Genomic DNA, 24,470 nt, shown 5'->3' on the forward strand with positions numbered 1-24,470 from the left:
CCACAAAGCTTTTTAAGCAGGAATGGGCTGCAGTTTTGATTCTAGCATTTCAAATAAAAACACTATAACAACATTTTATAATTGTATTTTGCATATCAACATCTTGAAAAAATATATTATATATATATAAACATATAAACATGTAAAAATCCACTTATTATCATTGCTATTATTATAGATGAAACAGATAATCACAGTATAACTGAATTGGAACACAGTAGCCCGATGCTCTCCCCATAAAGGACAAGAAGGAGACGGAGGAGAAGGAGGAGGAGGAGAAGAAGAAGAAGGAGGAAGTGAAATCTTAGCTGGAGTGTGTATGATGAGGTCACAGCTTTAGTTCTGTTGTTGGTTCAAGGCTCTTTAACTTTAACTTTAACATGTTTATCTATTTGACCTACAAACTTCATGAAGGTTAGATTGAGGTTTTCATTTTTTTCACTTCAAATGGAATTTTTTGCAAAGTACTGTATTTTATTTTGGACACAGTCATTAATTTAATTTATTTCTTATTTGTTATCTTTTCATCAAAACATCAAATATTTTTTTACCCAGAACATTTTCCTGCATTTTGGCTTTCAAGTGGTCATAGGCAAGTAGGAGCTGTATGAAGTGAGTGTGAGTGTGTGAAGCCTGTGAGGCCTGTGGGAGGTGGAATGCTTCACATCTGCATGAAAAGGCTTCTTCCTCCAACCATGGCAGACAGTTTAGTAAATGTCTGAGTTGCAGAAGCCTTGATGATGTTATCAGCATCAGACAAACACGCCTGATACCACACAGGTGTCCTTCGCTCCGGCATGGGGCGATGTGCAGGTCGGCCTACGTGCCTGCTGGGCCTCACTTATCTGCCCGCTCGATTTGGATCGACCCTCCCTGGCGTCCGCCCACCTGCCCTTTGTCACGGAGTGCGGAAACCTTATGGAGGAATTCCAACAAAACCAAGCATGAGGAAGAGGGAGAAAGTTTTCTTTCACAAGGAAGTGTGTGGACATTAATGGCTTCACATGCTGAGATAAGAGTTCAAATAGCCTCCAGTGTGAGTGACCGCAGAGCTCGGCTACTGTTCCCGCTGTGTGCATAGTTGCAGGAGTGTAAATATTGAGGCCGCACGCTGCACCACACTAATCCCAACATACAGAATCTGCCTCTGCTTGTCGACCCCCCATTCATTTCCATGAGAGGCGAACAGGGGAGTTAAGTGAGGAAGATGCCACTCAGGGCGTAAAGGAGACGTGGTGTTTGACAGGGCGTGTAAGCTAAGCCAGCCCTGACACCCTGACACCGGCCCGGCTCTGTCACACACACCTAAACACCAGCCGAGCAGACGCAGAGAGAGAGCAAGAGATAGAGAGAGAGAGAGAAGAGAGACCAGAACCTGTCGCACAAACACGGGCGTACATGTTGCTGAGGAATGAAATGTGCCTCCATAGCAACAGTATTATGAAACAAAAACAGGCCTGAAAAACTGCAATTGCATTCCTCCCCACCCGCCCTCAAGCCCCACACCCGCCCAATCTACCGCCCCATCTGCTCTGCCAACTGCTCCATTACTCCTTCCCTTCATTACCAGTCCCCCCCCGTCTCCCCCTTACCTCAGTGTTAACACACACTCATTACTGCACTTCCCTCTCTCGCCCGCTGCCTTTTATTCTCCTCACTCAGCCGGGAAGTAGATAGGGAGGGGGCGGGAATGGGGGGGGGGGATGAAAGAAAAGGAAAAAAAAAGAGAAAAAAAGAAGAGATGCCTCAGACGCCCCGGTCTGTATCTGGCAAAGTGACGGCGTGGAACCATGACCCCCTAAAAACATCCCATCATGCTCCACTGCACTGCAAAAGGCCTAAGAAGCCAGAAGAGAGAGAGGGAGAGTGACGGAGAAAGAGAGGGAGAGAGAGAAAGGGGAGAGTGAAAGACAGAGGAGGAAGAGAGAGGGAGAGAGAGAGGATGGAGAGGGAAAGGGAGAGGGAGAGGAGGGAGAAAGAGAGAGAGGGGGGAGAAAGAGAGAAAGTGAAAGAGAGAGAGACAGAGAGAGAGGAAGGGAGAGAGAGGGAGAAAGAGAGAGAGAGGAAGGGAGAGAGAGTGATGATAGAAAGTAGCAGCTCTGTAGTAGAAGCTTCCAAACACAACATGAGGTTAAATCACTTATCATTCCAGCGTTTATAGTGTTTTGTTTAGCAGCGAGTCCTCTGACCTGCTCACAGGGTCTCTGCGGAAACAAAGCTACAAAATGGCTGACGGGCAAAACTTTACCTGGCAAGAGTAGAAGAAGCAGACGTTAATATTATGACTGCAAGATGAAGTGTGTGTGTGTGTGTGTGTGGGTGGGTGTGTGTGTGTTCAATACAGGAGGAATAAAGGACGTAAGAAGAAGGGAAACATTCAACGTTCGTTTTATTGGTTTGGTTGTTTTGAGTACAGTGGTTATTTTTTCGCCTTTCTGGCGTTCACAGACAAAAACAAACAATAACTGGAGACAAAAATATAGCTTTTTGATCATATCTGTGGCTCAGTCTAGTAGTTAACAACAGATCCAACAGAGAGCATCTCCGTACCTGATCCACACACACACACACACACAAACACACACACACACACACACACACACACTAACAGGAACATAAACATGTAAAACTCGCTCAAAAACGGCACTAATACTTTTGAAATTCTGTGTGTGTTTATAAAATGACGTCGCTATTTACATTCAATTTGAATAATAATCATTTCGAGGAAGAAAAACAAAAAAAAGACAGACAAATATGTTTTATGTGTTGGGCATGAACAACAACAAACACTGATTATTCAAACTTGTGATAAAATATATAATATTGATTATAATTAGAGAGTTTTTTTAATTATGTACGTTCAAGTGCTAGTAATAGAGACGCACAGGAGCACTGCCGCCGCCATCGCCGCGGCAACACTCCTGTCAGAGTGGCATCATTCAAGGTGCAGCTCAGAGTGGAGTTCACGGGAAAGGTCAAAGGTTATAGAGTTCAGTCAGACCTCCAGCTCTGAGACACAGTCAAAGTGGTTAGTACAGAAATGGGGCGGCGAGAGGGGGGGGGGGGGCGGGGCAAACGGCACAACCCCGCCCCCTCCAATTGCTCCCCTGAAAGAAATGACGCGTTTAACAGCGAAAAACACTGTTTCGTCTTTTGTACACGAGCGACCAGGTGATTGTTTGTGACTCGGGCAGTTTGATTGGAGCAGAGGGACACCGGGCGGGGGGTCAGAGGGACACGGGGGGGTCAGAGGGGGGTGGAGCCAGTGTTTAGTTCCTTATCAGTGGCCGCTCTGTTGCTTGGAGCAGAGCCGGCTTTAACAGTAATCTGAGGTCTTGATGGTGTCAGTTCACAGCCACCGGGGTTTTCCAAAAAAGTGAGTGGAAAATGAGGAAGAGGAGGAGGAAGAGGCCTCTCTCGCTCGGGACCACAGGTGAGAGCAGCGTCGCCATGACACCACAGGCCTCCGTCACAGAAGAAGAAGAATGTGTTCAAACTGGCAATTATCGACATCGTTAGCAGCTTCTAGAAATCGTCTTGAAAAATAGAGACATTTGTATTTGAACATATATAAAAGTGTAATATTACTATGCAGTTCATCCTACTGGACGGGTTTGACATGAAGTCACATGTGCTTTCTGTTATTCACGCGTGTGTGTGTGTGAAGGCGTGACCACACACACACGGAGAGGATGAAGTGTGTGTGTTAGATTGTCCAATAACGATTCCCTTTCTTTAAAACGCGTCTCTTGTTGTTGACACCTCCCTGCTCCTCACCTGTGCTGTCTCACTCCCCCCCCTGTCTGTCTCTCTGCAGTCATCCCCGTGCTAGCAGACGGTCTGTTGGCTGCACAGTGGACTCTCCAGGGACGTGCTGGCGGGGGACAGCTCTGGACGGGCGCATGGCTTAAACATAGAGGAGATGTAGAAGGCCTGCAAGCACACACACAAACACCCGTATAAATCACACACTATAAACACAAGGAGAGATCAGAGCGAGGCGAGCGAGGGAGAGTGTCTCTTGTCTAAGCGGAGAGGAGACAGACACACACGCTGGTCCTGAGTGTTTGGACATCAGTGAGGTCTACTTACCACCCAGTATGCAGTGAGGCCTCCCTGGATGAAGCCTGTCAGGACGTCAGACGGGTGGTGGCGGTAGTCGGAGATGCGGCTGAGGCCCGTGTAGATGGCGATCATCACCAGGAGGAACTGTAGCAGCGGACGCAACAGGCGGGCTCCTCGCCATGACAACCGCGCCTGCAGGTAGAACTGAGAAGAGACACGAAAGAGAACGTTAGTCTTTATGAGCGTGTGTGGGAATAGAAACATAGAAACATGGACTTCAGACGGAGACGTGATCAGACTCAGTTTCCTGGCGAGAGAAGGGAACTTGCAGCCTGGCGTGAGTCCATCAGCGCCGTCGAGACCTGATGTCCCGTTCTACTTCTGTTCTGTTCATACTTCACCCTTCGCACGTTACAGAGCAGAGAGGGAAGTGTGCGTCGGGTTCAGAGGGGGACGCAAACGCAGGGCAGAGCTTTGCGAGGCGGTAGGAGGTCTGTCTGCGCCCGCCGAGCACGTGGCCTGCATTCCTGTGGTCTGAGGAACCCCCCCCCCCCCCCAGCCCCCTCTGAATGGGAGCAGGTGTCACCCTTCCTGCGCTCCTGCTCCAGCTGGTCACGGTCCGGGCGGCGTGTAGCTACAGGTTTTTAGCGGCGAATAATTCCCGTCAGGTCGGCTCTGCTACAGTCTGCTGGAACGCCGGGGTGTAGGAAAACCTGGTATGAGTGTGTGTGTGTGTGTGTGTGTGTGTGTGTGTGTGTGTGTGTGTGTGTGTGTGTGTGTGTGTGTGTGTGTGTGAGTGTGTGTGTGTGTGTGGAGAGGAGCTGGCGAACACAGAGGCCTTTGTTTTACGCAGACAGCTTTTTCTCTTCACTCTTTTTTCTCCTTTATTCCTCCTTTTCTCCGCTCTCCTGGCGTTTCTCTCTGCGGTCAGAGTGGCTTCGGGACTTTGCCAGAGAGCGAGCGTCACTTTGTTTTCCTCGCCTCTTTCTCTCGCTTCGTTCCGCTCGTGCGTTCTATCAAACTGGCCTCAAAAACAAACCCAGGAATGACAGAGTGGAGGAGTTGGACTGGACGAGGAGCCGGATACATTCAGGACGACCAAGAGCTTTTGTGTTTCTGTAACTGCCGTGTTTTTGTGCCCAGAGCAGAGTGAGAGAAAAAGAGAAAGAGAAAGATGAAGAGATGGAGGGGGAGGGGGAAGAGAGGGAGAGGGAGGGGGAGGGGGGGGGGGGGGGGGGGGGGTTCTGGAGCTGAAAGAAGCCTGTCCATCTCTCAGCAGGCATTTCGCCCCCCCAAACCCTAAAACCAGACCCACAACAAGGCCTCTTCTGTCTGTGCGGGCTCTTCATCTATTCATGTTCCCCCCTGGAAAACACTCCCCCCTCATTCTCCACCCCCCTCCCCCCTCCCTCCCATCTCTTTCGGTTTGAGGCCTTCAGAGAATTCCTGCTCCCATAGAAGAACTCCTCCCTCCCAATCTGAGTGCGTTGGCTGGATTGAACAACATCAGTGTGTGTGTGTGTGTGTGTGTGTGTGTGTGTGTGTGTGTGTGTGTGTGTGTGTGTGTGTGTGTGCGTGCGTGCGTGCGTGGGTGCGTGCGTGCGCATGCATGCGTGTGTGTGTTTGCACATGTAATTAGATTATCTGGCTCATTCCTGCGCACAGTGTTTCCAGTAATAACTAAAGTGAAAGTAAAAGCTGTTATATTGTCCCGGGATAGTAATTTTGGTGTAGTTGTGTGTGTGTGTGTGTGTGTGTGTGTGTTTGTGTTACTTACTGCCAGGTACAGCATGGTGTACATTGCAAAGGAGGCGTGGCCAGAAAAAAAGGACTTCCTGTAACAGAATATCAACATTGATTGAGTGACTCAGGTTTGATCTCTGCACACACACACACACACACACACACACACACACACACACACACACACACACACACCTCGCCTCCTCCTCCATCTTGTGATTGGAGGGCCTGCAGGTGACATGGGACACGTAGCTCCCGGGGGTGCAGTTGATGGAGGCGTAGGTGATGTTACAGACGGACAGGAAGTTGGGCCGCAGGCGTCCCACACTCAGCTTGGCCATGTTGGTGAGCGACTGGCCTACGCAGCAGCCGAACAGGAAGCTGCCCAGCTCCTTGTACAGGCACGACACGTAGCGGTTGCGCACAAAGGCCCGGGAGTGGACGCCACGGAAACGCACACGGTAACACTCGCCCACCGCAATCTGAGAGGGACACACGACAAAGAGAAAGGTCTGGTGTTACAGAGCTGCAGAAGAAGAAAGAGGCAAAGACAACTTCCTGTGATACCAACACATCAATACTGTCACACACACTCAAACACACACACACATCGTCTCACCGTGACGCCGGTGATGGCGATGCCGCCGGTGATGAGCAGGATGTCAGGGATGGCCTCCACAGCCAGGTAGGGATACGTGATGCTGGCGTCCCCACAGAAGAAGCCACGCTTGTACGGAATCACAGCCTTCAACTCGCAGGCAAAGAACGGGATGGAGGCTGACGAAGAGGAAGAAGAAGAAGAGGAGTGTGATGAATGTGTGTGATATGAGCAGGAAGGATCCCAGAGACAGAGTCAGAGACACAAAAGTGTCTTTCTCCTGTGTGACAGGAGGACAGGATGGACGTGTCAATCATCTGCAGACATGATCTGAAGATTCCCAGAGGATTTGGCGTTCCACACATAACTTAATACCAGGAGGGGATCAGGACGAAGACGAGATGACAGACACACACACACACACACACACACACACACAAACACACACAGGGTGACTATAATTAAGAGAAGAAGAGGAGGAGGAGGAGGAGGGGGCATAATCACAGAAACTGTCCAGAAAAGTCTGTTTAACCTTCACAACATGAACAACATGCTGCTGACTGTGTGTGTGTGTGTGTGTGCATGTGTATGTGTGTGTGCATGCGTGTGTGTATGTGTGTGTGTGCGCGTGCGTGCGTGCGTGTGCATGTGTGCAAAAATGTGTGTGTGTGTGTGTGTGTGAGTGTGTGTGTGTGTGCGTGTGCGTGTGTGTGTGTGTTCTCTATCAGCTCTAGAGGGTGAAGGTCTGAACCTGCTGAGCAAACACACTCACACCTGATGGTGAAAGTTCACTGAGTCAAGATTTCGCAACGTCGTAAAGACAAAAAGCCGCGTGGAGGACGTTTGATCTGCAGGACAGAAGGGCTGAGACGCTGAGACCATTAACTGCCGGATGCACATCCAACCAGTACGTGTCCTGCTACATGTCTCCGTCCCCTTGTCCCGTGTCCCCTTGTCCCATGTCACCCTGTGGAATGCAGCGGGGACATGGGACTAATCATTAACCCCTGAGCCTGGAACGCACCCAGACACAAACACTGCTGCTGCCAGCCAATCGCACAGACTACGTGACAAGAGTCATCCAGAGGATACACACGTACACACTCACAAGCTGGACAAAATGCACACGCATACACACACACGGGGACACGGATCAAGGAACTGAGGCGCTTCAACTTTAGCTGTTATTTAAGGTTTACTATCACCCTGCTACTCCTTCACTGCATCATGGAGCGATAAACACAGAGCCTATCAGGACAGAGAACACAGCTGGAGACGCTGAACTACACACACACACACACACACACACACACACACACACCAGACGGAGTAAGGACGGATTTCGCGGGACTGGATCCAGAAGGTTTAAACTGTAGTGGAAAGAGACTGTCGGCGTGAGTGTTGGCGACCTCTGTAGTGGAAGTCGTGTTGCCCTGACAGAGAGACAAAACACAGATAAACGCCCTCGTCCATACAGATTACAACGAGCGAGGGAGAGAGGGGGAGAGAGGGAGGGAGGGAAACACGTTGCAGTCAGATAGCAGAGGCTGTGACGCCAGCAGAGAGAGAGAGAGAGAGAGAGAGAGAGAGAGAGAGGAAGCATCTCTTATCTGAGCTCATCTCTGAGTCGTCGCCACGTCGCCACGCTCAGCTCGTTTTATCTCATTTCCACACTGATGTACCTGAAACATCACACGTAGCAAAAAGACATGACCTGTCCCCTGAGTGTTGGGACATACACGGATTCGAACCTCTCACACTCAAAGGCATGTAGAGTCCCGCTGACTGTTTTGCGAAGGCGAATGGCCTGAAGTCTTTCTGGCGAGTCCAAACAGAGTCAATGACAGAAAAACACACTTTGGGTGTCCGGATCAATGGTGCTTAAACATCCTGTCTGAGGCTTCCCCGGTTCCTTTGAACACGCGCAGTAAACGCACCTTATCTGTTCCATCTTAACGGCCTTATCAGCGCGTATCTCACCTGGGTGTGGATCTGGAAGGCGGCAGCTCTTACTCACGCTCTTCCTCGCCTGCACATACTCACAGAGCAGAGGAGCGTTTCTCTATACGTGGGGGGCTTGGCGGTCCGTCTTCCCTCTGGCCCAGATATTAGTTTACAGCTGACATGGTTACAGTCTGGCTTCGCCTGAGAGCCGGAGTGGCATGCAAGGGGCGCCGCTCCTCTTTAAAATCAATGCGCTCTGCCAAATGGGTCAGGGGTCGCTGGTGACCACACGTCAATCCCAGCACAGCCACAGCAGCTGAGCCACAGAGCGGAGCAAAGACGGCACGTTATGGACAAATCCGGCCTCCATTATCAGTTTGCTGGACAGATTCTCCATTGCTGCCACAACAGCGTGTGGTTACATTATATGTGGGGATCAATAATCATACATATGGAGGTCTAATGGGTAGCATGAGCGGCAGAGAGCAGCATGTTTTATAACCTCGGCCCTGCCAGAGCTGAAGGTCTGGGTTGTGTTCCAGTTCTTGCATTTAGTCCACGAATAGCCAGAATAGCCATGGCGGCGGACCAAAATGCCACGTGAACCCGCTAACGTTACCTCACCTCTACGCCCGAAAACATGAACGCCGCAGTCCTCCTGCAGCTCTTCCGCATCCTGTTTCGCAGGCGACCTCCATGCTTTACAAGTACGTTAGAAACAGTTCTCACAAGACACGAAAAACCACTCTTGAGGCCCTCACATCATCTGTCAGGCAGCTGTGAGACAAACCTCTGCACCTGGCCAAGAGAGAGAGAGGGGGGAGAGAGAGAGAGAGAGAGAGAGAGAGAGAGAGAGAGAGAGAGAGAGAGCCAAGGAAGGGCCTGTTAGGGGACCCGAAGGGGGGGGGTGTTGGCTCACACGGCCCGGGCCGAAATGTGCTGCTCGCCGGGCCCAATACTCAAAGCGGAGGAATGCTTTCAAACACTCAAAAGGGGCAGAGAGAGAGAGAGAAAGAAAAAGGGGGGAGAGGAGAGAGAGAGAGAAGGAAGGAGGAGGAGAAATGGGGAGGAAGGAAGGAGAGCAAAGGGGCTACGTGCCTCCGCTCTGAAAAACTCTCTCTGGTTCTAATTTACACATCTATGACCGCGGCCCAGAATGAGTTCAGTGTGAGAGGAGAACAACAACAAGGACGACAGCAGCAGCAGCAGCGGGGACCAGAAAGTAAAAGAGTAAAAAGAGAGAGAGAGAGAGAGAGAGAGAGAGAGAGAGAGGGAGGATAAAGAGGCGAGGGCAGATGGTGGTTATTCACCGACCAGATCCGAGGCCACGTTGCTAAATGTCTATTGATCGATGAAGTGTCCGGCTGAAAAACAGGCTGAAACGCTGCCAGGGCGGTGAGAGAGAGAGAGGGGGGGGTGAGAGCAGTTATATGGGGTGAGAGGAGGAAAGTGGTAAGATGGAGGAGAGGAGAGAGGAGAGGAGACAGGAGAGGAGAGGAGGATGCGATGTCTGCAGAGGAACAGCAGACGGAGGCGATTAGTGGCGGTTCTGGAATGCGAGGGGTCAGAGATCCTGGGCTCTGTTGGGACCCGCTCTGTAAACAGGACCCTGCCTCAACCAGCAGAATACCACCAACACACACACACACACACACACACACAAACACACACACACACAGAAACCACACTCAACAAACCAAACCCACAGCAACACAGACTAAGACACAACCAAACAAACCACAAAACCCCTCGGAGAAAAAAAAAGAAGCAAAACAAACCTCAACGAACCAAATAAACAATTCTGGAGCCAGTAAACCACATTAGACCAAATAAGCCTAAAGTCGGGCAGCGAACCAAACAGCCGCTCACTGACTGTATAGGACCCAACACACACTGGGCTGGATGATGCTGCTGCTTCAGTGTTTGACTCCACACGTCTGTTTCTACATGAGCTGAGCTTCATGTCAACCTCACGCAAGGAGAAGGTGCAGAAAAATGGAACCATGAGGTGTTGAAGTGGCACTTTGAGCATCACCAGCGTGTCGACTGAGGCGACACGGAGCTACAGGTCCCGTATGCGTCCGAGCCTCGACCTGCTCCAGCTGGGGAGTCGAGCAGAACCTTTCCAGTTTCACCTCACACATAAAGAGCCTTTGTTCAACCAGAGGAGCACAACATGAAGACAAACGTAGGCGTAGACACACACAAACACACACACACACACACACACTCGAGGCAGATGAAGTCATTCACACCAGGGCGGTAATTATGATCGAACACCCACAAACACTGTTACACAACAAACACATGTAACTATACTGTCCTTTCTTCTTGCTCTTCCTTGGTGGGCTTGAATCCAGGTGGTGATGGGGGGGGCAGATAAGGACGAGCAGCATCTAACACACACTCCTCTCTCTCTATAATTGGCTGGGCGGCTCTGACTGGTTGATCTGTTTTGTCTGCCCTGATGGTGACACAAAGGGACTCATCAGTAAAGAGCAAAGAGGGCCCAAGGAGCCATAACAGACCTGAATCTTCACTGACCATCTGCTATCAGGCCGCCGAGACCAATCCTGGGCTTTCTTACGCCCCCGCCACACTGAAGCATCGAGTTCTGGTCTGCACTTTTCCACCGTACCAGCAGCGCTCCTGCTTCACTTGGACCACGGTTACTGTTGCCGCCGCCGGCCAGTGGAGACACGCTTCCCACAGCTGTTTCTGTTCTCTCCACACTTCACTGACCTGCTTCCTGGAGGAGGCTGGCTCTGGAGTTCAGGGCATGAGTGGTGAGGCCTGAAGAGGGCCGCCTGTCTGCCTGCCTGTCTGCCTGTCTGCTTGTCTGTCTGATTCAGCTGCAACATAAAGGACCTGCCATTGTGGTATGTGTATGTTGTGGCGTGAAGGTTAGGGGTGTCTGTTGTTCAGTGTGAGGACGACACACGGTTGCGGTCGGGAGTTTGGCAAAAGAGCAGAGGGCTGCGGGGGGAACGTCTGCTGGAGTGTTTGGGTTTGTCTGGGAGTGTTGAAGCTTTTAGAAGAGGAGGAGGAGGAGGAGGGAGAGGAAGGTTTCCAGGCAGGTGTGATGTGACACGCAGATAAAATAAGTCCTGGCGTCAGGTACGTGTGCGGTGGCGCGGCCATGGAGTGGAGTGGAGAGGTGTGGGGGAGGGGAGGGGAAGGGAGGGGAGGGGAGGGGGGCTATCTTGGTCTCCAGGTAGCCGCAGAGAGAGAGCGAGAGAGAGACAGAGAGACAGAGAGACAGACGAGGACGGAGGAGGCCAACATGAGTCTGTATTCTGTTTGAGTTCGGCACTCAGCCTCTCCTGACCCATTCAGGCTAATGGGAGATGAGTATTGATGTGATGTGCAAATCTTCATCACTCATTAGAGCTAATACCTGTGGGCCACCGTGGGCCCTTATGGAGCCTTCATGGAGGAGAAGACTGCAGCTGCCTCATTAAAACTACATTTGGAGCTATTTTGCTCTCTCCCCCCCCCTCTTTGAGAACCACTTCCTAGGACACAAACACAGTTCTAAGTAAGATCCCTCTGGTGCCTTGGGGCCCGACCTCTGAACCTTCTGAAGATCCTTCAGTCCCCCCTTCGTCCTCCCTCAGTCCTCCTTATCCTCGTACGCCGTCTCCGCTCTGCGCCCGCCCCGAGGCTGCTCCCTGGTTCAGGCTCTCGCTCGTCCCTTTCTGCCTCCTGGCCAGCCCCAGCCACGATCTGGGGCCTGCGCCGGCTCTGACGCGCTAATGGACGAGGGGAAGACGTTATTGACAGCAAAGCAAAGTAATTGGGGCCCGTGCAGTCTGTCTCAGGACGGGTGCAGCTAATGGATCCCTGAATCTCTGCAGTGCTGTCAGAAAGAAAGTAGATGCATTTATAGACTAATGAGGGAGGGTCAGCAAAATCACTTTTTCCACCGGCTAATGGTTTGACTGAGCCTGGTTAATGGGTCTCCATCTGTCAGCGAGGCGGCGAGGCCACGTTGAGTTTCCCTAACTTCAGAGTGTGTTTGTTCGTGGCTCCAACTGCACAAACAAACAGGAACCCGGCGAATTTGTCAACAAACAGCACGCACATGGTAACTGCTGTGTGACGCGCACGTGCGCACCTGCCATGACGCATACACTCACACACACACACACACACACACACACACACACACACACACACACACACACACACACACACACACACACACACACACACACACACTTTTGCTCATACTCACACACACTTGAGCACATAAAGAACACACATAAGAGACAGTTTAATAATCCAGGCTGCGCTCGCGGAGGCGTGCTGGGACACGCTCGCCACCTCACTCGACAGCTTTCTCTGCCAGCTACCAGGCCTCTGACACAAACCCAGAGACGCCCGCCCAAAACACACACACATCCGGGAACAACATTAGAAACGCTCCCTCGCACGCTGCCTCCACAGTGCTGAGACGCCTTCAATCCCAAACTGGAATTTGTCTGAAGGGTTGGAAAAGACAGAGACAGAGAGAGAGAGAGAGAGAGAGAGAAAGAGAGCAGATAAGGTGAAGAGGGAGAGAGAGCGTTTAGTTGGGTCTGATCACTGAGGGAGATACCGGCCTTCTCTTCTTGGCATGCTGCTTCACGTCTACTGTGACCCCCCCGACACACACACACACACACACACACACACCCAACACACACACGTTACTCTCAATCATCTTTACGCTCAATGTAATTTGCTTTGTCTGCTAATTAGACTCCTTTCAGGTACGCCGCCATTTATTACTGACTTTAGTCTTTTCAATCTGGGCTCATATTCCTTTCTCTTGATAAGTGTGTGTGAAACTCAAAGTCCTGGTGGCAATCACTGCATTTCCTCCCAAGCTGTAAAGCCTAATCGTGGGTTTTCAACAGCCGCTCAAGTCCTCCAATCACGTCCCAATGACTCTCCGGGGGAGTCGATAGGTTCGAGGCTTTATTGGGGCGATGACAGACTGAGACCACCTGTGCAGACCACCTGGGCCTGCCCCTGCACGCAAACCAGGTATGACAAGAACCCCACACCTCCTGACCCCTGGGTGGCTGGAGACTAGCCACGGGGCGCGGATCCTGTTCAGCTCTCACACACTCACACACTCACAAAGTCCTGCCAGGAATGCCTGCACACACACACACACACACACACACACACACACAAGTAAACACTTGAACAGATTCCGACATTTACATGATGTAGGCCGTGTGGAGCATAGTGACACGGAGCTGAACCAGAACAATCCACCTCTGTGAAACATCCATCAACATTCATGACACAACACCCACATGAGCAGCTACAACGTTACCGCAGGAGTCAAACAATGTTAAGACGAGCCGGCCGTGGAGTAAGAGCATTATCATCCAGCCTCGGCTAAAGTCCTCCATATCCCAGCATTCCACAGATTAAGGTCGGCTCATTATGCTGCACCACACTCGCTTGGAGTCGCCACTTCATACGCGCGGTAAACACTGTCCAATCCCTCTTCAGCTGATAAGATAATTGGGACGGACGCTGGAGGGGAACATTCCACAGTGACAGTGTTGAATGAGCCGCTTCACCCAGATGAATGATGCTCAATGAAGAGGCCCGATTCATTTAGGATGAGCGACGGCATTCACGGCTAAATGTGCCAAGATGAGCGGAGGTCAATCCTCTGCTGATAGCTGACATGAGGGCTAACAGGGCTGCTGAGAGGACGGGAGAGGATGTGAGAGGACGTGAGAGGATGTGGGAATGTGGGAATGTGTCGGCAGCCTCACAGCTCAGGAGCTCAGCCAAGTAGAGATGTAACAATGTTATACTGTCTTGATAGAGGATGTACATGATTGTACAGATGATGGTGAGTAGTTTGAGGAACTACATCAACAAAGTCAATCAGGAATTATCTTTTGCTTTAGTGGAAACGTTTGCAATCAATAAACATGATTCAGTTTTGTGACTTTTTACATCATTTGTCAGCTGCTTTGACTTCACAAAGGTACAGACTAACCTGACCCTGTGCACCGCCTGCCCCTGTGCACCGCCTGCCCCTGTGCACCACCTGCCCTGAGCACCACCTGCCCCTGTGCACCACCTGCCCTGAGCACCGCCTGCCCCTGAGCACCACCTGCCCCTGTGCACCGCCTGCCCCTGAGCACCGCCTGCCCCTGTCGCCTGGCTGCCGGGGCGCTTCAACTGCCAGCGAAGCAGCAGACCTGACCTGTCTGTCTGCCTCGACGGGTTACCGCCACGCTCGTGTGTGCAGGATGCTCAGGTAACATCACAACATCACAACATCACAACATCACACTTACGCAACTGTGACGTGCCTCTGCCAAGTCGCGTGAGATGATGATGGCAATAAAACTTCTGGGATTACATTTTTGTCAAACCCATCACCTCAGCTTTGTGCAGCAGCAGAGGAACCAGACTTCACCCAGCAGATGTGTTTACGTTTCAAACCTCCTCGTGCAGCTATTGGCCAATCTCTCCTGTATTTCATGCTCATAACTCAACATATACACACACAGAGACATGGTAAAGCTCCCAATCTAAGTACACTGGTACCTTTAGATACAACATGTTCCATTCATTCCATCAACATGAATTTTTTCTTCAATTTTACCTTCAACATGAATAATAAGTGTACAGATTTGTGCTCCAAAACATTTATCCCTATCTCACAAAATGTCTCAACTATGTTAACTTGGTAACCAGTCATTATTTTCCACATTTTACTTAATCAGATAATTAACAGAACAACCAGATAATGGACTCATCTGCTGTATTCGTCCATAATGAGAAAAAGTTTATAATGAGCGATGCTTCTGTCATAATGAAGTTAAATCCCAGATCAAGTGAGAACCATCATCAGTTTCTGTGTAAGTGAGCTAACGACTTCTTTCATTAACTCATAACTGCAACGTGTCAATGCCCAAAACTTCCCATCAGGAATTCCTCACGTTGTTAAGCTCACTGAACACAATGGAAGCTGCGTATTTGGCACTAACACTTGATAAATGAATGTTAATCATTAAAATACTGTAGTTGTGGATTAATTGAATCATTCATGTTTTGAGTGTGTGTGTGTGTGTGTGTGTGTGTGTGTGTGTGTTCTGCTCCAGACTTCCTTGTTGTGTCTTGCTAAATTATATGTGTGTGACATCCTTCAACAGGAGCTGTGTGTGTGTGTGTGTGTGTGTGTGTGTGTTATGTGTGTGTGTGTGTGTGTGTTGTGTTTGTGGCAGTGAGAGGCTGAAGTGAGGCAACCTAAGCACGGGCCATGTTTTCATCCCGATTCCCACGTTCTCCTCCAGGGAACTTGTGCGGGTTACCATGGCAACGGAAGAATTCCCGGGACAACTCTGTTCCTGCCAGCAGCCCCCCCCCCCCCCCCCCCCCCCCTTCCCCCTTCCCTCCTGAGCTAAAGGACCTTGAACACTTTCCGTCTGACTTCTGGAAAGACGTTTAGCGGCTTCATTAACTTTTACTTTTACAAATCCAGAATCCAGAGCGTGTTTTATATTTTCCCTTCCAGCTGTGACATAAGACTTAACCTCATCGTAACCTTTAACAAAAAACATCAGGCTGTGTGTTGACATGCACAAGGAAAACTATTATTACTGAGGAGGATACCTGTAACTTAGACTGAAGAGAGTGAATAGCTACATGTTTACGTTTTACATATTTGAATTACGATTTCCATTATACAAGTGCGAGTGTGTGTGTGTGTGTGTGTGTGTGTGTGTGTGTGTGTGTGTGTGTGTGTGTGTGCGCGCGCGTATTAGTTGCTTTCTTCTTGTCACTCACACATTTCTGTATTAATCGCGTACAGCTTTAATTTAGTTGCCAAGTCTGTGCAAACTAACGTGAAAAATAAAGTAAATAAAGGTTAAAGCGTCGCTGCTGGTGTGTGTGTGTGTGTGTGTGTGTGTGTGTGTGTGTGTGTGTGTGGTGATCACCTGCACTCACCGGACGTCCAGAACACTTCTCTTTACACAAATCAATACATTTCTTATTCCATTCTCACCGACACAGAGGCACAGCACATCCAGGCCCACCAGCATCTTCCTCATGGTCCACAGCGAGCTCTCCTCCTCCTCCTCCTCGGGCTGCGGGAGGAAATGCTTCCCGGCCCCGTTCCCCTTCCCGTCCCCCAGCTGGAGCTCGGCGTCCCGGGGCAGCGTGCTGCTGTTCGAACCGGTGGAATTGAACTTTTGCATGTCTTCAAAAATAAACTAAGGAGAACCTAACATCAAATACGGCAAAAGAAAATTAGTCCTTTGTGTGGTTTGCAGATGATTGAGCGCAATTTCCCCCAAGAAAGACTCAACCCGTCCGCCGGAGCAAATGGAGCAAATCCATGTCAGCCGAAGTTTGACAGGAGACGCTGGTCAGTCAAACCGTTAACCGAAGTTGAAGTCACGTTACAAGGTTGTCAGGAAAATATAAAAATAGAGATAAAAGTGAAAGTGGAGGGCGCAGTCTCGAGTGTCCCGGTGAAACTTGTAGTGTCGCTCACTAACTTGTGTGGGAGCGAGTTGAAGTCTCTCCCCTCAAAACCGAGCTGCACCTTGACTTCAAGCTACCAATAACAGCAACCTTTGTTCCGGTTTAGACTTTCAAAATAAAACGTCAATCTCAAAGTCTTTGCCACTGATACGACGGAAACTTTACTGTGAACGCTGATCCGCGTTGTTTTTGGTAATATTTGTGTGAGCTTCGCCCGTTCAATCGTTCTCAGCAATGGGACCAGTAAAGTAGGTGAAACGGCGAGGCTGGAGGTCACACGCTGCTTCACCGGGCAGGTGCTGCTCATCCTGGGGTCAAACACGGGCTGATCCACGAAGAGAAAGATTCGCTTCTCTGCAGAAGTGGGATACATGGGAATAGTTTTTCCTTTTTAACAAAGTGATCTATTTAGATAACACTGCAGTAAGAATGTATTGATGTAACAATTGCAGTTCAGCATTCGAAACAGTCGCCATCCACATTAATAAACAAGCATCACCATCACTGATACTATTACTAACCATATTTCCCTCTATACTATAGGCAGGCCTAAATAAAGTTCACATGATTTCATTGCAATAACAAATAAGATTGTGTATTACTGTGTATGTAGTTTAATGGAAACAAGGTTGCATCACTATTTAATTTCTTCAGACTAATGACAGCATGAAGGTGAAGTGTGTAGTTTGAATCCCATCATCTCTAATTGAACACTGGACTGAACCGTCTGATTCGCTGGTGATCAGCTGCTGCTCTTGTTTTTTGGTTTGACTGTGGTGTGTGTGGCTGTGGGTTAGAGGATTCTGCCCCCTGCTGGACTGATGGAGACACAGCTGGTCCCGCTGCTGTAGTGTATTCAAAAAGTGAAAACCACAAACTGAAATCAACAAAGAGAGATGTAAAAAGGGAAACACACGAAACTGACATTTACATAGAGACCAAATCATGAAAATGAAACTAACACACTGGCAACAGAGAGGAAATCGAAGAGAGCAAAAAAATTCAGCATATTTCATAAAGATAGTTTCTAACCTAAGATTTTGTTGTTGTATTCATTTTATTAATTTCTCTGTCCATCTATCATATATGCTTAAAAGGGGAAATGTCATAAGGGGAAGAAAGAGAGTGGGAATATTATGAATGAATCACTTCATTTTTATCTGTCCCGTGTACACCTCACCTTTGTGAACATTTGTTCAATTTCTGCTTTTAGAGTGAAAGAAAGAAACATGCTTACAGTGAATAAAGCGATTTGTAATTTAATATTTATAACAAACATTTTGCATTGGTCTCATAACAAATGTGTCTTTTTGACGAGTTAGTGTGTTATTAAATTTTCCACCACTAGGTGGCTGTAAGTCATTTTTAGTGCCAGACAATCATAGGAAACTGTAGATATGAAGAGATGAAGCTGCAGCATAATCGTTAAGGAGCAAAGGAGCATAGAAGGTCGAAATGTGTGTGTGTGTGTGTGTGCGTGCGTGTGTGTGCGTGTGTGTGTGTGCGTGCGTGCGTGCGTGTTGATACTGAGCCACACTATATTACCTTAATCATGTTGACAAAGGTCATCTCATCCTGCTGCACTGTGACATTGATAATTAACACATTTATGCAACGTGACGTTAAGACCCCGCCCCCTTTTCCACCATGGTAACCTAATGAACTCTGAATTGAATTTTATGAAGAATACGATGTAGCAGAAACGATGGAATTGCAAAACAGGCGCACATGTTGTATTAGTCTGCAAACAGTTTCATCATCAAAAATACAGAACCAAGTCCCACAGATTGCTGAAGCAATTCCGTTTTCCTCATCTTGTGATTCACAAGTTAATGAAACATGTAGTATATTGTACATTCAGCTCTGTGTCTGCTGACTCTCCTAAATTCTAACCACTCTCGGTTCTTCTTTCCATCCAGTTCAGATTAAATTGCAAATCATCTCTGTCGTCATTGAGGATAAAACTCCCAGTAGCTTGTTTTGTAACATAGGCTTGTTGTTTGTTGTTGTGTAGCGTGACCATTTCCTGTCTTGACGGTGGCCTCCGGCAGGTATCGCTCTTCTTCTGAGTGTGTTCTGCCCCATGACACATAACTGAATGTGCCCCTGCTGTGATGCTGCCACCAAACTTTCCCCAGGTGAACCACGAGCCCAGAGAGCCAAACCACAGCCACCGACCTCAAAGCTTCATAAGCAGACTGGAATTTTTAAGAAGTGACAATTGTAAACAACACGCGTGTCACGACGTGTCAAGGAACCTTTTTCCTCAGATGATTTTTGATTTTTAAAACGTTTCAGGCATTTAGAGTGACATTTCTGAAGATTGTAATAGAAATTTAGTGGCGAAAGTAATCTTGCATCCCAGTTGGAGAGTTTTAAAACCACACAGAATGAAGAATTCACAAATCTCAAGCTCAATTATTGAAGTAAACCATTTGCTCTCATACTTTACGTCATAGAGCTACACAACCGGTTTATGGCAGTGAAGAAATGCCTGCGTATCCTCCAGGTTTGAATTTTTCGATTTAGCTTTTTCTTTTACCAATTTACAAAGGAGTATTAGTAAATTAGTAAATTTCATCTCAAATAAGGATGACTTCCTTATTTGAGATGAATTGCTTAAAATTATACATTTTGGAACAGATTCCCTTCCTTCCCTTTCTCCATGCCACTGAGTCTGGTTCCTTCTTTTGTGGCAAGGAGCCAGTGAGTGGGAGGAAAGGGCCAGTACCACGACAAATCATACCACACACACACACACACACACACACACACACACACATACACACACGTACACACATGCACACATCATCCAACTGATGTCAGTCCGACAGCTGTGGGGGGGGGGGGAAGTACCGTTTGGATGCATTTTGCTGAGAAGCTATAGAGTGCACTGGCAGAGCTCAGTCAGTCAACCAACACGTCCTCATCACATGCACACACTGAGCTCAGGAAACACACACACACACACATACAGCGCTTCGGTGAACAGCAGAGGAAACTCAGGACCCAAACACTCTTCACGTCTCTCTTCCTGCTCTCGCTGGGCTCAGGCTGCTCTGAAGATGCCTCGGCCCCATGAGCACAGAGTGATCCAAGTCCTGCTCCCGCTGTGGGTCACCCTCCTGACCTTCAGCCAGGTCGGGCTCTTCATCATCTTCTTCACAGCTCAACACCACAGCCAGGTGAGACCTCCTGAACTTCATTCCTATACATTTGATCAGCCGTTTTACAGCGATTCACCCACCTGACACTGTCACTTTGTACAACCGATCCATCACAACCCCACTACATTTGAATGGATTCACTCTACAGAATGGCGGTATAGATTACAGAAAAGATAAATGTCAATATGTCCGTGTAGAATCTGCCGTGAGAGCACCTGTGCTGCGCATCTGCTCTTTCTTGTGGTTTTGCAAGTTGCACAGCTGGTGGGAAAGGTGCTTCTGTATGTGGTCTACAGCTGGTTAGGGAGGGAAGAACAATGAGGACAGAGTTTAGTTGATGTCTTTAGTTTAATGCTTTAATCTGACTATATGTTCTCTTGTTGAAGCTCAAATCACGTTATGAATCTATTCTGTTTCCATCGCCAGCCTGAGAACCTTAGAAGTGGAGCAACATATCCTACAGATCAAACGGTAAGATGATCACTCTTTCTTAGTTTGTTTGTGAGTCATTTAGGGTAATGTGTAGGAGGTACTCCTGTGTGTGTGTGTGTGGTCCTTACACACATCCAATCAACTAAACAACACATTTCACTGTAATTGAACTAAATGCTGCAGTGCTATTAGTTCTCTCCTCTCTTGCACACACACATACACACACACGCACACACGCACACACGCACACACACACACACACACACACACACGCACACACGCACACACACACACCAACCGTGCAGACATTTTAGATCCGTCCCATATTTATCTGTTGATTCTGTCTTTCAAACGAAAACCACCGTCCTCACTTCTAGGAGGAAGCTCAATGATGATGATGAAACACATTCGGGGAAATGCCACTAAAGTGTCAGTCACTCTACATTCTGTCGCTTCTAAGCTTTAAGTTGGAGGACGTCTCCTCAATGCGTACTGGACATTCCTCCAAATATCTGGCAGCTGTGAGTCATAACAGGTCTCTCCATTTCCTCAACAGTCCACCAATGCGCCTCTGCTGCCCCCAGAAAAAAGCAAAATGCTCAGCTTTGTGGCCAAAGAAGGTGAAGCTCTCTAATACTATGGCCCTTGTAAAGAGTGTTTCCTTGACGAGCAAATGGAAAATTCACAGATATCTGTTTTGCATAACTAATAGTTTCCCTGCGTCGCCCACAGGGAACTGGTCTACCATCGAATGGGAAACAAGCGATCTGCACTCACTCCCCATATCAGCAGAAAAGGATTACCTGGCCATAAAACAGGACGGATACTACTTCCTGTGTCTCCAAGTGACGCTGAAGTCTCATCGGGACAACGAGTCTAAAGTGAGAATCATCTCACCCGACAAAAACACTCACAAACATTACCTGGAGGCCCAGATTAACGAAAATGCCATGAGCACAGGAATTTTAGGGAAAGCTGAGAAACTGTCCGCTGGCACCAAACTGAAAGTCACGATCGACCCTCCGGCCAACATTGATACAGCTGACTTTGCAACCTACCTGGATGTCATCTTCATTGACAAGCCTTAGATGCAACTATGATGTGTTTTGGGGCCCCTGTGTAGCTATGGGGCCCCTCAGGATCGTCACACACTGACAACGAGGCTCAGGTGCAACATTTTGGAAAAGGGTACTCTGTGTGTGTGTGTGTGTGTGTGTGTATGTGTGTGTGTGTGTGTGTGTGTGTGTGTGTGTGTGTGTGTGTGTGTGTGTGTGTGTGTGTGTGCGTACGTGTGCGTGTGCGAGTGCGAGTGCGTGTGCGTGTGCGTGTGCGTGCGCGTGCGCGTGCGCGCGTGTGCGTGTGTGTGTGTGCGTGTGTGCCAGTGTGTGTGCTTTCACTGTCAGACTGACCTGGTTCAAGCACATTGCCATAGTCAGTCAGTCACACAGGGGATAATGCTGGGGAGGAATGACACACACACACACTCACACACACACACACACAAACACACACACTGGATTCAGATTTCAGCATATTTAAGTATAAATATTCTGCACTGGCAAGGCAATGAAGCTCCACATTTTTAAATGATTTGCATCATCACTACAATCTGTCTCTCTGCTGTTTAGACAAGAACAACATGAAATCTACTGTACTTCTGTACCTTAGAGTGAATTATTCCTTTTAAACAGAAGATATAAATCACAAACTCAAACCTTGGGTCGTTCTCTCTACAGCATCAGATATTCACAGTGATCAGTTTCTTAATTAATCTTTTCTTGGTGGTTCTCTATTGGAGGTTTTGTTATCTGCCATTGCTGTTTTCTTGATTTACTGATTAATTTTTGAATGTGTTTGACCGTTTGATTCACATATTTATGCTTTCTTTCTTTATTTCTAGGCCTTGAATACTTTGTATGTATGTCACACTGTGACAAACCTTATGGTGCCTGTCAAACTAAATGTTACTGAGTCACCTGAATGTATGTACAGATGTTCAAATATGAATAATAGTAATGTGTACCTAAACTCTTACAAAGTGGATGAGGTGTGTGATCAATGCTTGTTTAAGATATGAGAACAACAACAGAGTTAAAAGGGTTGAAGTTGTTTAGTTTTCTGGAATTTCTATTTCTTTTTGGAACCTGATAATGATTATCAGAGAAGTGGTCCATTTATTTTTTGATTGTATTGACACAGGAACCACAATCTCACAATTCCAAGCCAAACTGGAGACACAGCGAGCGTGAAACGACTCATCACCATCACTACTGACTGGTCGCATGTTGTGACACGATCACGGCGGATTATGTGGAAAGATTAATTTATTTTGGACTTTGAATTCTGAGAGGGGTTAAATGAAGATGTCTTATAACTGCTGTCATGATAAAATATATTTCTTATTAAAGTTTATTTTTCCTCCACAGCGTTGTTGTTTATTGCTCTCTCTCTTGTATATTTCCCCACAAATCATATTGAAATGATTGATGATTGCATTCTACAGTGAGTCAGGCGCGCGATGCCGAACGTGAAGGGAGTGAAAGTGAGAGGTGACATCGGGGTCCTTCAGCTAATGACTCAATAACACACAGAGGCACGGGACCCTCCCTGCTGCGTGCTGTCGAAGAATCACCTCTCCGCTGTGTGACAAAGCAAACAAAGCAGACAGACAAACCAATCCAGCATCCCATCACATCACAACACCTGGCACACATCCACTGCGCAGCTGCACAAAGTGCTCCTGGAACATTTTATGTTTATTAGTCATCACAACCCAGACTCATAGATTCCAAGCTGCTGCGGTTTGGCTTAAACACTTTTCTTCCTAACCTGGGTCACATTACGCCGAGGTACGTAGGAGGGCCAATGATGCAGAAGTCACTGCAGCTCCCACTCATCTGCGCCTTCGCTTTCCCCGGCCTAATGCTGCTTCTCTCAGTCGCTGTGGTACATTTCTAAAAAACCGACTTGTTCAACCTCCACATCACCCCGTCAGAACATTTCTCATTCTTTTTAACCAATTGCTAATGCTTTGTCACGTTCTTGCAAACAACCATGAACGTACAACTGTCTGCTGTTTCCTACATTAGATAGATAGATAGATAGATAGACAGACAGACAGACAGACAGACAGACAGACAGACAGACAGACAGACAGACAGACAGACAGACAGATAGACAGATAGATAGATAGACAGATAGGTAGATAGACGCCCAGACGAGCTGATTCATCTGTCCTGCTTCATCCAGACACCAAAGGCGCCTCAGCGGTAGAGTGAGTCAGTTTCAGGAAACTAAGGGAAGGGTCGAATTCAGAGTTCTGACATTTGAAATCGAGATTTTATTTCTGCAACCGCAGAGTGTCGAAACCGCAGATCAGCATCACCTCGCGCTCACTGTGCAAGTTTAAGGTCGAATTGCGTCACTGTGTTTTTCATTTATAATAATAAGCCCATTGTTGCAATTTCTTTAGAATCAGTTTGTAACTTTTGGTGGAATCCAAACAGACAAAGAGCAGCAGCAGGGTAGAGACACAAGGGGACAGTGTTCAGCTATCCACCATCTTCTACCTAAAAGTACAACATGCAGCTTTGCTTTGGACAGAATGTCAGCAGAGATAGTCTCTCAGCAGAGTCGCAAACATCCCACAGAGTCTCAGGGAGGAAAGTGTATCAACACAAACATGGAAACAGACAAATTGCTCCCTGGAACTGTGAATAATAAGTTTGTTATCAGAGGTGATTTTAAAGTCCCACACAGTTCTCTGTAAACCCTCATGTCTAGACTGGAGCATTACAAGAGGAATTCCAGCAGCATCAAACTCCGACCGCACAGCTGATGCTCTCTGTCTCTCTGCTCTCTGCTCTCTGTCTCTCTGCTCTCTGCTCTCTGCTCTCTGTCTCTCTGCTCTCTGTCTCTCTGCTGTGTCGCTACGATTTGAAACCTTGCAGGTCAGCATGGCTGGAACATGATGACTCACAGAGAGAGAGTGAGAGAGAGAGAGAGAG

General features: G+C 48.2%; 2 protein-coding genes across 2 annotated transcripts; one reads left to right on the top strand and one right to left on the bottom strand.

Moving 5' to 3' along the window:
* Positions 1-2,372: 2,372 nt before the first annotated feature.
* ppap2d (phosphatidic acid phosphatase type 2D) lies at positions 2,373-16,931 on the bottom strand. The gene is made up of 6 exons (XM_076144178.1): positions 16,383-16,931; positions 6,428-6,585; positions 6,004-6,290; positions 5,843-5,900; positions 4,093-4,269; positions 2,373-3,933 (listed from the first exon to the last, which is right to left on the bottom strand). The coding sequence occupies exons 1-6, from the start codon at positions 16,573-16,575 to the stop codon at positions 3,829-3,831; spliced, it is 978 nt and encodes a 325-aa protein (XP_076000293.1). The 5' UTR covers positions 16,576-16,931; the 3' UTR covers positions 2,373-3,828.
* Positions 16,932-19,761: 2,830 nt separating this feature from the next.
* tnfsf18 (TNF superfamily member 18) lies at positions 19,762-22,876 on the top strand. The gene is made up of 4 exons (XM_076144217.1): positions 19,762-20,049; positions 20,458-20,502; positions 21,020-21,083; positions 21,196-22,876. Exons 1-4 carry the CDS (start codon positions 19,798-19,800, stop codon positions 21,549-21,551), a joined length of 717 nt encoding a protein of 238 aa, XP_076000332.1. The 5' UTR covers positions 19,762-19,797; the 3' UTR covers positions 21,552-22,876.
* Positions 22,877-24,470: the final 1,594 nt, after the last annotated feature.

This window comes from Genypterus blacodes, unplaced genomic scaffold (genome assembly GCF_046128005.1).
Source record: "Genypterus blacodes isolate CSIRO-AG114 ecotype Tasmania unplaced genomic scaffold, CSIRO-AGI_Gbla_v1 ptg000028l_1, whole genome shotgun sequence".
NCBI classification, from domain to species: Eukaryota; Metazoa; Chordata; class Actinopteri; order Ophidiiformes; family Ophidiidae; genus Genypterus; species Genypterus blacodes.

What these genes read in the sequence shown, in the direction of transcription:
- ppap2d (XM_076144178.1), bottom strand. Translation starts at nt 16,575, where the DNA reads ATGCAAAAGTTCAATTCCACCGGTTCGAACAGCAGCACGCTGCCCCGG. An exon ending in TCGCCATCACCGGCGTCACG is followed by an intron (nt 6,291 to 6,427) that starts GTGAGACGATGT and finishes TGTCCCTCTCAG; the next exon opens with ATTGCGGTGGGCGAGTGTTA. An exon ending in GCCTCACTGCATACTGGGTG is followed by an intron (nt 3,934 to 4,092) that starts GTAAGTAGACCT and finishes GTGTGCTTGCAG; the next exon opens with GCCTTCTACATCTCCTCTAT.
- tnfsf18 (XM_076144217.1), top strand. Translation starts at nt 19,798, where the DNA reads ATGCACACACTGAGCTCAGGAAACACACACACACACACATACAGCGCT. An exon ending in CAGCTCAACACCACAGCCAG is followed by an intron (nt 20,050 to 20,457) that starts GTGAGACCTCCT and finishes TTCCATCGCCAG; the next exon opens with CCTGAGAACCTTAGAAGTGG. An exon ending in CATATCCTACAGATCAAACG is followed by an intron (nt 20,503 to 21,019) that starts GTAAGATGATCA and finishes TTTCCTCAACAG; the next exon opens with TCCACCAATGCGCCTCTGCT.